Raw genomic sequence first — 14,288 nt, 5'->3', positions numbered from 1 at the left:
TTGGCTCCACCTTGTGGCTGACATTTTTTTCCAACAGAGCCTTTACTTTGTTGTGAGAGAAGGGTGGACATCTGTTGCTGAAGTTTTCTCATTTGTTGTTTCAGCTCAGCAATAGTAGCGCTTTCAGCATCGGTGTGGCCACAAGAACACGTGCTTTGAGTGTGCAGCTGCACTCGTTGCTGCTTGGATGAGCCCAAGTGTTTCTTCATGAGGGTTTCTTTCGCCTGCTGCCGATCTTCTTCTGTCCTCAACATCAACAACAGCTCAGAGAATACAGGAGGTTTTGATTTTCTTTGTTCCAGCTGTAATTTGGTAATCATGGCATTGTCCCAACATCCACGGCAAAACTGTTTTAATAAATGTTTGTCCACATCTTGAGCAGAAACCCCTCCACGCTTCACCACTGTGTTCAAGGTAAGTGACAGGCGCTGCAGGTAAGCAGAGGGCTTCTCTCCGGGGTCTTGTAGAGTATTCAAAAATTGAGCAAATAACTCTTCTCCATCCTGTACAGTGGCATAGGCAGAATCCAACACTTTCAAATAGATTGTAGGCAAAGTGTTTGGTCCCAATGCTCTGACCACATCTGCCGCTGGAGACAACAAACTTTCCACTATTCTTCGTGTCACGTGCAGAGGGGACAAAGCAGGATCTGCCATTAATGATTCAATTTGTGCTCTCCATGCTTCATATTCACTTTCATTTGCAGATTTGGGTGTTTTTCCAGAGAATGTGCGAAGTCTCACAGAAGGTAACGAGTGAGCTGACATTTCCCCTGTCTTGACAATATGCTCCACCACCACTTTTTGGACTTCTGGGGGGTTCAGTTGTGTACTGGAGAGTGAGATTTGTTGCGCTGCAGGTACTGACCCCTGCTGGTCAGATGTAGCATTTTGGATTGCTGCCCCCTGCTGGCCAGGCAAGGGAGCAAACAAATCCACAAATTGATCATCTCCCTCCTCTTCAGTATCCTCATCATTTCCCATATCCGGGTTCATTTCAATTGTGTCCAAGTGCTGACTGATTTGAGTCATGACATCTTTCAGTACAAGTTCAAAATTCTGTCCACTTCTTCGAGCCAAGTATCTCAGCTCATCCAGGTAGTCAGGGGAGGTTGTCGCTGCCCCTCCCACTGTATCTGTGCATTCTACAGGAAAGGTTTGTATACGGAATGAAATGTCTGGTTCTTCTTTTAGGCTGTAATTATATGGCAATATTGGTTCGAGAGTAGTTAAAGCAACAGAGTCAGAAAATTCAATGATCAGGTTTTTAAAGTATGGGCTTGATACATCATTAACATAGGAACTCTTTTCAATGGACCCATATTGTTTTAGAAAACTGATTAATTCATCATCTTTCACCGTATGAGTGACACCAGAAACCATAATGCACTTTGCAGCATTCATTTCAGATAAATTCATGATTTAAGCAGTTCAAATAATATACCCAAGATTCACATAAATGTTAATTCACAAAACCATATCATTCATAACCACAAGCTCCTGGCTAGCTCGCCAAATGTAACCACTATAGAATATTCAGTTGGTTGGGCTATTGTTTATGGCAATTAACGCATTAAGACGACAGAAGAACAGGCTGCTCAGGGAGCTTGTGCATGAATGACACACACAGAACAGATTGGAATAAAGTAAAATATATTTGGTGAAAGTCAAAACAAAGTGGCATACCATTTAATCAAATTACAATGAACAAAATTAACGGTTTTAAACAACAACAACAAAAAGGAAGGCAGTTCTTTGTCAAAGATTTTGACTTTGTGTGAGAGTTCAGTTCAGTTTTTTTTAAAGTTGTGTGACTTTGTGTAAGAGTTCAGTTTATTCCTTTTTTTTAGGATTCAGTTCAGGTTCAGTTTATAATCACGCAAATCCGTAATCCACAGTTCGCGGAGCAAAACAAAATATATTAGTCCTACCAGCTCGCCATCAGTAGAGAATCTGTTTGGTCCCATGAAAAAAACCTGACCTAAAAACAAGGTCAAAACAGGATCTCAGTTCAGTTACCGTAACATTTCAACATTCATAATAAAAACAGTTGCGCAACAAATCAAGACTACACATTACGCCCGACAATACCGCCAGCAGTGAGCAATTAGATTAACAATATATATCAATTACATTAACAGAATGTATCAAAACAGCATAGCAGTGCTGCCGAATTAAAGTTAACACATCAAAGTTAATTAGAACATGATGTTTCATTCATAAATTTTAGTTAATGATTGCCGTAATTCAAAACAAACACAAAAATACTCGCATTCTTAGCGGAATTCAACACGCGGATATGCGGAAACAAACCGCGACTTGATTTACGCCAAACTCGGCACTGGCTTTGAATTTGGGGGATTTCAATGATTATTTAAGATCGAAAACGTTTTGGCAAAACTCACCATTGAGTCGTGTGTGAGAAGAATGTGGAAAGTAATGTTTAAAGCCGAGTAGTTGTCATCCAGTCCAAACGCCAGTTGCACAGACACAGTGAGAGCGGAGTGGGAGGGGCGGAGGAGCAGACAGGTACAGAGCTGCTCCAGTCATTTATTCACCAACCAATTGGGAGTGAGCCAATCAGGGTCAAACACTGACTAGGTAAGGGTAACCCTACATGGAAGGGGTTACACACACACACATACACACACACACACACACATATATAAACACACACAGGGGGCGAGTGCGCTGCCCGAGGACACAACGACTTCATTCACTTGTGGGAATCACAAACAATGATATTTCTGTGCAGAGCTGGAGTCGAACCACCAAACTTCAGATCAGAGGATAATCTCGTAGGTTATATAATTACACTGAGGTAGTATCAGGCCTTATTTTTAGATATATTTATATTTACAAAGGTACACTGTGGAACTTTACTGGTGGAGGGTCTGCCACCCTGTTGTCTCCATGGAGATGTTAATTAATTTAAAGGAAAGTCGGCTGTGATTGACCAAAAAGAGGTGGAATTCTGATAAAAATGAATATTTGCACAGTGTTTCCTCATCAAAAACACGTCTGAGGAGGTTTTAGATCATCCTTACATGTTTGAGTCATCTAGAGATCTGTCCAGGGCCCTATTTAAACCCTCCTTACATTTAGCTGTAAGATCCTGTCCAAAGCTCCGCCCACAAGCCTACATCACCCTTGTACGAGGCTCCGCCCACAAGCCTACATCACCCACGCTCCACACGACAATCCTCCATAAATAAACAAAAACATGACACAAACTGTGCACTATGACGTGACAAACCTGGTGTGATGTGCAGTAGTTTCATTCGTGCGATGCAGCTGACTGTGTTGTCATCGTGCTCTGAAGGGGGAGCGACTTAGCAAACATGTTAATCCGTTGTTTTGTGTGAGGACTGATCTAAATATGTCCTGTGTTAGAGTTAATAGTTGTTCAGTAACAGCAGCTCCTTCACACAATGGCGCCACCAACAGGATGAATGGAGGAGGATCCTGTTGGTGACGCCATTCTGACATTTAACTCAGTTCTAACACGACTTCAGACTGAACACAACAGAACAGCAGGTTTCAGAACATTCTAAAGGACAAGGGCTTCACAGAGATGGACATGAGCACAGGGACAAACAACTATTCAAAACTATATACTGTGTCTTTTCAGGGGTCAAAAGTCCTCAAAATGGCGCCTGTATTAATAAAGTGAAACAATAATGTCCCATTGAGAGGGGCACATGTAAAATGGCTCTAGTCACGTGGCAGAGTCTGTGTTGGACATGGACACATATATTGGACTCATGGACTTTGTCTCTAACTGATCAGGTACAACATTTGTGTATTTGTCTTTTGAATAATCCTTTTAAGACAGAACATGTGAAAGAAACAGCAGCTCTAGTACTGATGGTTTTCACACTTTAGAATGTGAAGATCTTATACTCTTAGATTTAAGCTCAAATGTTCAGATATTATTTAATGAAAACACATGATAATGACTCTGTGACAGCCACACCCTCTGCAGCTACAGGCCTTTACCTGTGAACACTGTGACCTTTGACCTCACACACCACACACGCTCCTCCACTGAGATGGAACTAAAATGTTCCACTCTTCATCTGTCAGAGTAAAGTGACGTCTTTTTCCACATTTATTTTGTAATATTTGCAGTCGTGGCTGTTAAAATACTGCATATTCTAAATATTTCTGATGACAGTTGTAGTTGAAAAATGAAGTAAAAACGTCACAAAACACATCGCACTGACTTGAGGGTTTATAGTTCAACAGTAAAAGTATTTCAGTTTTTTATTTATCCATTCCATCCATCCATTTTCTTCCGCTCATCCGGAGCCGGGTCGGGGGGGCAGCAGTCTAAGCAGGGACTCCCAGACTTCCCTCACCCCGGACACGTCCTCCAGCTCCTCCGGTGGGACCCCAAGGCGTTCCCAGGCCAGAGAGACATAGTCCCTCCAGCGTGTCCTGGGTCTTCCCCGGGGCCTCCTCCCGGTGGGACATGCCCAGAACACCTCCCTAGGGAGGCGTCCAGGAGGCATCCTGAGCAGATGCCCGAGCCTCAGCTGCTCCTCTCGACGTGTAGGAGCAGCGGCTCTACTCCGAGCTCCTCCCGTGTGACCGAGCTCCTCACCCTATCCCTAAGGGTGCGCCCGGCCACTCTGCGGAGGAAACCCATTTCAGCCGCTTGTATCCGCGATCTTGTCCTTTCGGTCATTACCCAGAGCTCATGACCATAGGTGAGGGTAGGAACGTAGATTGAGGTAAATCGAGAGCTTCGCCTTCCGGCTCAGCTCCTTCTTTACCACAACGGACCGATACAGCGACCGCATCACTGCAGACGCTGCACCGATCCGCCTGTCAATCTCCCGCTCCATCCTTCCCTCACTCGTGAACAAGACCCCGAGATACTTGAACTCCTCCACTTGGGGCAGAGACTCTCCACCCGGAGAGAGCAAACCACCTTTTTCCGGTCGAGAACCATGGCCTCGGATTTGGAGGAGCTGATTCTCATCCCAGCCGCTTCACACTCGGCTGCAAACCGCCCCAGTGCTGCAGGTCCTGGCTCGAAGAAGCATCAGGACAACATCATCTGCAAACAGCAGAGATGAAATCCTGTGGTTCCCAAACCAGGCCCCCTCCGGCCCCTGGCTGCGCCTAGAAATTCTGTCCATAAATATAATGAACAGAACCGGTGACAAAGGGCAGCCCTGGCGGAGTCCAACATGCACTGGGAACAGGTCTGACTTACTGCCGGCAATGAACACAGCTCCTGCTCCGGTCATACAGGGACCGGACAGCCCTTAGCAAAGAGCCCCGGACCCCATACTCCCAGAGCACCCCCCAAAGGACACCACGAGGGACACGGTCGAATGCCTTCTCCAGATCCACAAAACACATGTGGACTGGTTGGGCAAACTCCCATGAGCCTCGAGGACCCGATGGAGAGTATAGAGCTGGTCCAGTGTTCCACGACCAGGACGAAAACCACACTGCTCCTCCTGAATCCGAGGTTCGACTATCGGTCGGATTCTCCTCTCCAGTCCCTGGAATAGACCTTACCGGGAAGGCTGAGGAGTGTGATTCCCCTGTAATTGGAACACACCCTCCGGTCCCCCTTCTTATACAGAGGGACCACCACCCCGGTCTGCCATTCCACAGGTACTGTCCCCGACCGCCACGCGATGTTGCAGAGACGTGTCAGCCAAGACAGCCCCACAACATCCAGAGACTTGAGGTACTCAGGACGGATCTCGTCCACCCCCGGAGCCTTGCCACCGAGGAGCTTGAACCACCTCAGTGACTTCAGCCAGGGTGATGGACGAGTCCGCCTCTGGGTCCCCAGTTTCTGCTTCCTCCTCGGAAGACGTGACAGTGGGATTGAGGAGATCCTCAAAGTATTCCTTCCACCGCCCGACAACATCCCCAGTCGAGGTCAGCAGCTCTCCACCCGCACTGTAAACAGTGTTGGTGAAGCACTGCTTTCCCCTCCTGAGGCGTCGGACGGTTTGCCAGAATCTCTTTGAGGCCGTCCGATAGTCCTCCTCCATGGCCTCCCCGAACTCTTCCCAACCCCGAGTTTTTGCCTCTGTGACTGCCCGAGCCGCGGAACGCTTGGCCCGCCGGTACTCATCAGCTGCCTCAGGAGTCCCACGAGCCAACAAGGCTCGATAGGACTCCTTCTTCAGTTTGACGGCATCCCTTACTTCCGGTGTCCACCATCGGGTTCGGGGATTGCCGCCGCGACAAGCACCACAGACCTTACGACCACAGCTACGAGCAGCCGCATTGACAATAGAGGTGGAGAACATGGCCCACTCGGAGTCCATGTCTCCAACCTCCCCCGGGATCAGGGAGAAGCTCTCCCGGAGGTGGGAGTTGAAGACCCCCCTGACAGAGGGCTCCGCCAGACGTTCCCAGCAGACCCTCACAATTCGCTTGGGCCTGCCAGGTCTGTCCGGCTTCCTCCTCCGCCAGCGGATCCAACTCACCACCAGGTGGTGATCAGTTGACAGCTCAGCCCCTCTCTTCACCCGAGTGTCCAAGACACGCGGTCGGAGGTCAGATGACACGACAACAAAGTCGATCATCGACCTCCGACCTAGAGTGTCCTGGTGCCATGTGCACCGATGGACACCCTTGTGCTCGAACATGGTGTTTGTTATGGACAAACTGTGACTAGCACAGAAGTCCAATAACAAAACACCGCTCGGGTTCAGATCGGGGAGGCCGTTCCTCCCAATTACGCCCCTCCAAGTGTCACTGTCCTTACCCACATGGGCGTTGAAGTCCCCCAGGAGAACAACGGAGTCCCCGGTTGGTGCACTGTCTAGTACCCCTCCCAGGGACTCCAAGAAGGCCGGGTACTCTGCACTGCTGTTAGGCCCGTAGGCCGACACAACAGTGAGAGACCTGTCCCCGACCCGAAGGCGCAGGGACGCGACCCTCTCGTTCACCGGAGTGAACCCCAACACGAAGTGGCTGAGCTGTGGGGCAATGAGCAAGCCCACACCAGCTCGCCGCCGCTCCGTTTTTTATTTATGTTGTTAATAACTGTATATATGTCAATAATGATATGAATCCTTACAGTCTAAATAAAAGAGTTACTACATTAGACATTTTAGTCGACTAAGCCACCACTGACCCTTTAATCAACAGAACCACTGCAGGACAACAGCCTTAATTCAGACACACTGGGTGAAGTGTCTTGCCCAAAGACACAAGGGCAGTATATTAGACAGAGCTGAAAACTGACAACTTCATAAGACTCTCCAGCTGAACCAACGTCACAAACTCACAGAACTGGACGGTCCACATTGTGTCGTCTCTGAAACCTCCCATCAGGCCTCTGTTCAACCAGCTCAGACACGAGGAAGTGCATTTAAAAACATCCACATTTACTGTTAATGACACATTCGATCTGCGTCTGTCAACTGTGGAAAAACAAGGTACGACTTTATTATTTCTATATGTGTTTTTATAGTTTATATTTTGTGATAAAAGCAGTATTTTCCTTCAGATGTGCAGTAACTGATATTTAAAAGTCACTGTCACCTGCTCCAGTTTATTGAACCATAAAGAAGAAACAGGAGCTCGTTTCAGCTGTGAACAATTTATGTGGTTTATTTCATTAAATGAACAGTTGGAAAATGGTGTGTATATAGTGTATATAGTGTGTATGTAGTGTATAGTGTATATAGTGTATATAGTGTGTATAGTGTGTATGTAGTGTATAGTGTATATAGTGTGTATAGTGTGTATGTAGTGTATAGTGTATATAGTGTGTATAGTGTGTATGTAGTGTATAGTGTATATAGTGTGTATAGTGTGTATGTAGTGTATAGTGTATATAGTGTATATAATATGAAACTGTGTCCTCTGCATTTGACCCAACCTTAACATTCTAAATCAGGGGTCACCTTTTTGAGACTGAGGGTGTTTCATGGGACTTGTTTGCTAAAAACCTCCTAAATAACAAAACTGCCTGGATAACAAACGTTATAATAGTGATGTTAAAAAGCAGTGTTTTTATAACACTATGTGAAGTGATCGCTCACATATCAATAATAATAATTTTACACAATTATCAGTAATTTACACATCAATACAAATCAGAAACACTTATTAATGTTTATTTGCTCAAACATTTGAGAGTTCTGTTGTATTTGTAATGCAGACGATCACTTCTAACATTTTTAAGCCAAGAAAACAACACTTTTTTTTGCCTGAACAGGTTAATAAGTTCTTTCTAAACATTTAACGTTTTGTAACAGACAGGTGCTGCCCTCTTGTGATCACCATGAGTACTACATCAGCCTTGTTTTAGTAATAAATGCAGATGTTTTAATATTAGGGAAGACATGTTTACACTTTATCCCAGTAAAGTCTCTCTAAATATATTTAAATGTGGAGTTCAGTTCAGGCTGTTATCCCTGATTCTGCAGGTTTAGTTTGTCGTGTCCTCACATGGTGGAGTTAAAAGGCAGATTATACAATAAAGGAAAGATTCCACATCTAAAATAAATGGTCCATTTTCTGTTTCCACCCTTGTGCTGTCCTTAAATTAACTGTACAAATGTAAACCACTCGGCTTCTTTTCCCTGGGCCTGATCACAGGTGTGAGTGACACGTGTCCACCTGTCTCCTGCATGTATGACATCATCTGTAGCCCCGCCCACGTCAGATCTGAGCCAAAAATCTAAAAAAAAAAGATGAGACATTAAAGTGAAAGGACAAGTCTTGATACTAGGTCTGACCTTTTACAGTCGACATGAGGATCCTGTGTGATGAACATTGTTTTTAAATGTTTGTACAGTTCTAAATCACAGCAGCAGTCGCCTCACAGGATCAAAACTGTTTAACCAACACAAAGTCACAGAATCAACAGAGGAACAGTCACTGGTCCAGTTACACAGAACATCAAGTATAAATGCAGTACTTTCAAGAGTCAGTATGGGACTGGCCCCAGCTGTAGATAACAGAGGTGTAAATAATGAACAGACCATGGAGAGTCTGTCTTTAGACCTGGTTTATTTCCTGTTCATTTCCTGTTTATTTCCTGTTTATTTCCTGTTCATTTCCTGTTCATTTCCTGTTTATTTCCTGTTTATTTCCTGTTCATTTCCTGTTTATTTCCTGTTATCGTCCTTGTTCTTGAATAGACATAATTGTGTTTTTCGATGGTTTTAAATGACTTTTATTTCTCACATATTTATAAAGATTTGCTTTAATCGTCTTCTGGCAGTGATTTGGACTTTTGGGCTGTGGATTTAATTAAAATGAGACTGTGTTTGGTTTTGGTCGTGTCTTTTGGTTCATTCTGTGGCTTTTTCATTTCTATTATTGAATATTTCATTACATTTGGTCTTTTTATTCTGTTATATTTAGTGGTTTTCTTGAGTCGTACAAAGTATTGTCTGGACTTCCATGTTTCCATGTTTGATTTTGGACTTTTTGCAGTGGCTTCATGCGTCGCCTCCTCCTGAGGGTCTGAGATCACATGAACCTGGACTGAGCATGGATCAGAGAGAGACCAGAGAGGACGGAGCCCCTCCCTCTATAAAAGCTCACAGGTAAGAGAGGATCACTAACACTCCACCACTGTTCTCCATGTCAGAGCTCAGACTAAAGCCACTGCTCCATCTGTGTCCACAGACCTGCTCCTGGGGCCAGCGGGGAGTCACTGAAGAGTGACGGCTCTAAAGGACTAGGAGTTAATTTTAAAAGAAAACATGGTCCAGAGTGAGTCAGACTCAACACCTCAGAATGTCACCACTTTATGTTCACAGCCTTTTTAGAATCATATGGACACTTGTTTTTTTTATAAGAGCCAACAGTCGACAAACGTCTGTCAGGAAAGAAAGAAAACAACAGACTTTAATAATTCAGATAAAACTGTCATGGTCCAGACAAATAGACACGTTTATTATAACACAATTTATACACAAAGAGTTTGACATAAGAAGAAAAACATTAAAATCACCAAGTCTGGACTAAACCGGGACTAAACCAGGACTAAACCAGGACTAAACCAGGACTAAACCAGGACTAAACCTGTCGTAATGGCAGGCAAATCAGACCAAACAGTGCAGGACTCGGGAAAGGATTACAGTGTTTATTTACAGATTGTGAATTACAGTTCAATAAGGTGAGTTGATCTGGCGGGGAACAGGAGACGGGGTGTGGGTCAGGATCCAGGGGCGAAGCAGGCGGAGCAGCGGAGCTGACAGTGCGGGCAGCGCCGGGGCAGGGAGCAGAGCGTGAACCGGGGTCCGGGGACGTGGAGTGCAGGGACGGAGACAGGGCGACCAGAGCCAGGACAGGGAGCAGGGTGCAGAGCGGGGTCCAGAGACGCAGAGTGCGAAGAACAGGACGAGACGGTACCAGGTCGGAGAGACAGAAGGATCAGAGCCGGCAGCGCAGGAGCCGGGAGGGTCCAGAGAACCGGATGACATACAGAAATCCAATGAGCAGGATACAAAAGGCAAAAGTAGTAAAAGGCAAGACAAGCTAGAGTATTCATGTGAACACGCGGACGATCTGGCACCGTGTGTCTGGTCCTGGCTCCTCTTATCCACGGCAGGTGGTGGTAATTGCAGTGACGAGCTGCAGGTGCGCGCAGGAGGAGCCAGGAGCTCAGCCCAGCTCTGGCTCCGGCAGGTGGGGGAGGGAAGGAACAAGGCAGGAGAGAAAACCGGGAACAGGAACGGTGCGGATATGAGGAGGGAGGGGGGCGGAGGAGAGCCGGGTGAGGAGGATGAGAGCCAGGCGAGGAGGAGAGGGAGGCGGGTGGAGGAGGGCCAGGCGGGGAGGAGGAGAGGGTCCAACTGTCATCGGGGCATCTGAAAGAGTTACACTCCACAGGGGGAGTGGGACAGGGGACAACATGTGAATAGCATTGCTGATGAGAAAATAGGACAAAGCAGAGGATAGTGCTCAGGTTGCCATACTTCCCCCAGCTAGTTACTCCTACTGCAGCTTATCTTATCCCGGGTTTTAATAACCCTAACTCCCTCACTATGTAACCTAAGAGGAAGGTTTTAAGCCTGGTCTTAAATACAGAGACTGTGGGGGCCTGTTTAACATCAGCAGGGAGTTGATTCCATAGCACAGGAGCTTGGTAACTGAATGCTCTCCCTCCCTCTCTGTTTGGCTGTTTGCGGTTGACGGGAACCGGCCGATCAGTGACAGCCTGGATTTTTTCTGGATCTGCCTTCACCCGGCCCCGCCCCACAATGAAACCCAAGAAACTGACCTCCTCAACGTGGAATTCGCATTTCTCTGCTTTTACATATAACTTATTCTTCAGGAGACATTGCAGGACATGACGAACGTGGTGCTGATGTTCCTGCGGGGACTGGGAGAAAATCAAGATATCGTCAAGGTACACAAAGACAAAACGATTTAGGAAATCACGGAGAACGTCATTAATGAGAGCCTGGAACACCGCAGGGGCATTAGTAAGGCCGAAGGGCATGACCAAGTACTCGAAGTGGCCAAGAGGGGTCTTAAAAGCTGTCTTCCACTCGTCCCCCTCCCTTATGCGCACCAGGTGGTATGCGTTCCGTAGGTCAAGCTTAGAGAATATGGTGGCCCCGTGGAGGGGAGTGAAGGCTGAATCAAGAAGAGGTAGAGGATATTTGTTCTTCACAGTAATGTTGTTGAGACCCCTGTAATCAATGCAGGGACGAAAGGACTTGTGCTTCTTGGCTAAGAAGAAAAACCCTGCACCAACCGGGGAGGAAGATGGATGAATAATACCGGCGGCCAGGGAATCTCGGATATACTCCTCCATGGTTTCTCGTTTGGGCTTGGACAGGTTATAAAGCCGGCTAGATGGTAAGGGAGCACCAGGCAGGAGATCAATTGCACAGTCATACGGGCGGTGAGGTGGTAACGAAAGCGCCCGGCTCCTCCCGGAGGTAGTGGTACTCCACCGGAACAGATGAGAGGTTCGAGATGTCCGGAGACAGACCGGAAGTGGAGCTGGCTCCCCCTCACTGGGCGTGAGGCGTCTCACGATGGTTACTGGATAACACAAGCGTAACGGGTTCCGTGATGTGCGTCATGCGAGCAAGAAACCGCCCATTAAGAGCCTGGGCATTGAAGGGGTGTTCCAGGGCCTCAAGCGTAATCCCGAGCTGCTCTGCCAACTGCACATCAATAAAATCCTCTTCCACCCGAGGGCTAAGATGGGTAAGGTGTCCGAGCGTACACACAGAGTGGCGTCCAGCCGCAGTCTATTATTCCTCTCTGGGATGCCAGGCTGACCCACCAGTACTCCCAGTGCTACTGGTGGGCGCCCCCTTTTGGCTGCACCGGGCAGGCAGCAATAAAATGTCCTCGTTGGCCCCAATAGAGACACTCCCCCGCCGTGGACGCTCCTGGGCCTACAAGAGGGTCAAGCTGCATAGGTTCCTCAGGGGGCGGCGGAGCAGAACGCGTCTCGTGCCGGACTGAAGACCGGCGTCTCTCCCTCCGGCGCGCCTGTAGCCGATTATCAATCCAATTTGCCAGAGTAATAAGAGAGCTTAAGTCGGAGGGCTCCTCACGGGAAACCAGCTCGTCTTTTAAATGTTCGTTAAGCCCTTTTCAAAAGGCGGCCCGTAGCACACTATCGGTCCAGTCCACCTCCACAGCATACGTCCAAAACTCGATAGTGTAGTCTGCTACGGACCTGGACCCCTGGGCGAGGCTTAACAGACGGGAGGCGGCATTTGCCTGGTAGTGCGGGCGATCAAAATCTAGTTTAAAAGCGGACACAAAGTCATTAAAGTTCAAATTGTCCACAGGCGTGTTCGAGAGTCGTGCCTCTGTCCACTGGAGAGCCCTTCCCTGGAGTAATCCACAGATGTGCACATGGAACATGAACATGCATTGGAACAAGAAACCCCGACAAAACTGGGCCGACCTGAGTACGGCTCGGGATCCATGCCCCTCAATTCCGGAGGCCGCGGCGGCACCGCGGTCCCGATGGCGGCAGAGGCGGCAACAGGCACCGCGGGCGAGGCAGCGAGCAGCGCGGCGACTTGGTTAGTGAGTTGGGACACCTGTTGAGTGAGAGTCTGGTTACAGTCCAGCAAAGACCGGATGGATTGATCATGCTGTCCAATAATCACTCTGTGATGGGAGAACGCCTGGCGGAGCGTCTGATCTGGTCCCGAGTCTGCTTGGTCCATAGTGGCCAGATCGTTCTGTCGTAACGCTGGTGCAGGTGGGACCATAAAAGGTGCGGAACTCGGAGCAAGTTTACAGTGGTTATTTACAGTTTGTGAATTAACACACAAGTATTGATTAGACCTGGCTCCTCTTATCAACGGCAGGTGGCGTTGATTGCGCTGATGGGATGCAGGTGCGCGCGGGAGGAGCCAGGAACTCCGCCCAGCTCCAGGTTCAGGCAGGTGAGGGAGGGGAAAAGCACACAGGGAGACAACACAGGAGGCAGAAAATGCGTGCATAATGACTAAACCAGGACTAAACCAGGACTAAACCAGGACTAAACCAGGACTAAACCAGGACTAAACCAGGACTAAACCAGGTAGATGTGTTCACAATAACCAGTCTATTTGTAATGTACAGAAGATATTTATTATCAGTGGACCAGAACATGTACAGACTGCATGTAGAGAACAGAATGTGACTGCAGCGACCCCTACAGTAAACTCACGGTAACACTATGGTGAACAGTGTGGACAATCTTAATGACAATCTGTGTGAAAACTGAACCACAGACAGAACCAGAAGACACTGTATGTGATGATTCTGGAGTGAGATGAACACAAGTGTTAAGAAGAGTCACTGTGACTGAAGTGTGTTTTCTTCTGTGTCTCAGGATCCACCAGAAAACTCCTCCATCTGAACCTGGTCCCATCTGTGAGTCCCTCAGGAGTGACCGGTCTATGGATCCTCCACCTAAGTTTTCCACAGAACCGTGAGTTTCCACAAGTGTTGAATAAAACAAATTAAATGAACATAAGTGTTTGATGAGTCTCTCTCACAGAGTGGAGCAGCAGGGTCCAGAGGTCTCCAGTGGTCAGCACCATCAGACACAGCTGGACTCCATATTTAAGGTCTGTCACTAAAGTTTGTAAATGTTCAGATGAATGAGAACTTGTTCCACACAGATCTGACACTGACTGCATTTGTGTTGTTTATAATGTGTCTGTTCAGCTTCTGGAGGAGGACATCTTCACTTTTGTCCAGAAGGAGCTGAAGAAGCTCCACAAGGTTCTGAGTACAGATTACCCAGAATGCTTAGAGCCAGAGGAGGATGAAGAGCAGAGGCAGCAGCAGTGGCTGTTCTGAAGATCACACTGA

The 14,288-nt window shown here is 47.4% G+C and overlaps 1 protein-coding gene across 1 annotated transcript in view; it reads left to right on the top strand.

Annotated features, from left to right (window-relative positions):
- The first annotated feature begins 7,318 nt into the window (after window positions 1-7,318).
- The window catches only part of LOC129457190 (erythroid membrane-associated protein-like), a 10,227-nt gene continuing 3,257 nt past the window's right edge, over window positions 7,319-14,288 (top strand). Inside the window, exons 1-6 of the mRNA XM_055229797.1 lie at window positions 7,319-7,420; window positions 9,432-9,544; window positions 9,627-9,713; window positions 13,804-13,902; window positions 13,972-14,041; window positions 14,142-14,269. Coding sequence (XP_055085772.1) covers window positions 7,379-7,420; window positions 9,432-9,544; window positions 9,627-9,713; window positions 13,804-13,902; window positions 13,972-14,041; window positions 14,142-14,269 — 539 coding nt within the window. The 5' untranslated portion in view covers window positions 7,319-7,378. The remainder of the gene's footprint in view (window positions 7,421-9,431; window positions 9,545-9,626; window positions 9,714-13,803; window positions 13,903-13,971; window positions 14,042-14,141; window positions 14,270-14,288) is intronic.

The sequence above is a fragment of the Periophthalmus magnuspinnatus genome, chromosome 19 (genome assembly GCF_009829125.3).
Source record: "Periophthalmus magnuspinnatus isolate fPerMag1 chromosome 19, fPerMag1.2.pri, whole genome shotgun sequence".
NCBI classification, from domain to species: Eukaryota; Metazoa; Chordata; class Actinopteri; order Gobiiformes; family Gobiidae; genus Periophthalmus; species Periophthalmus magnuspinnatus.
This window is presented reverse-complemented; position numbering and strand designations above follow the sequence as displayed.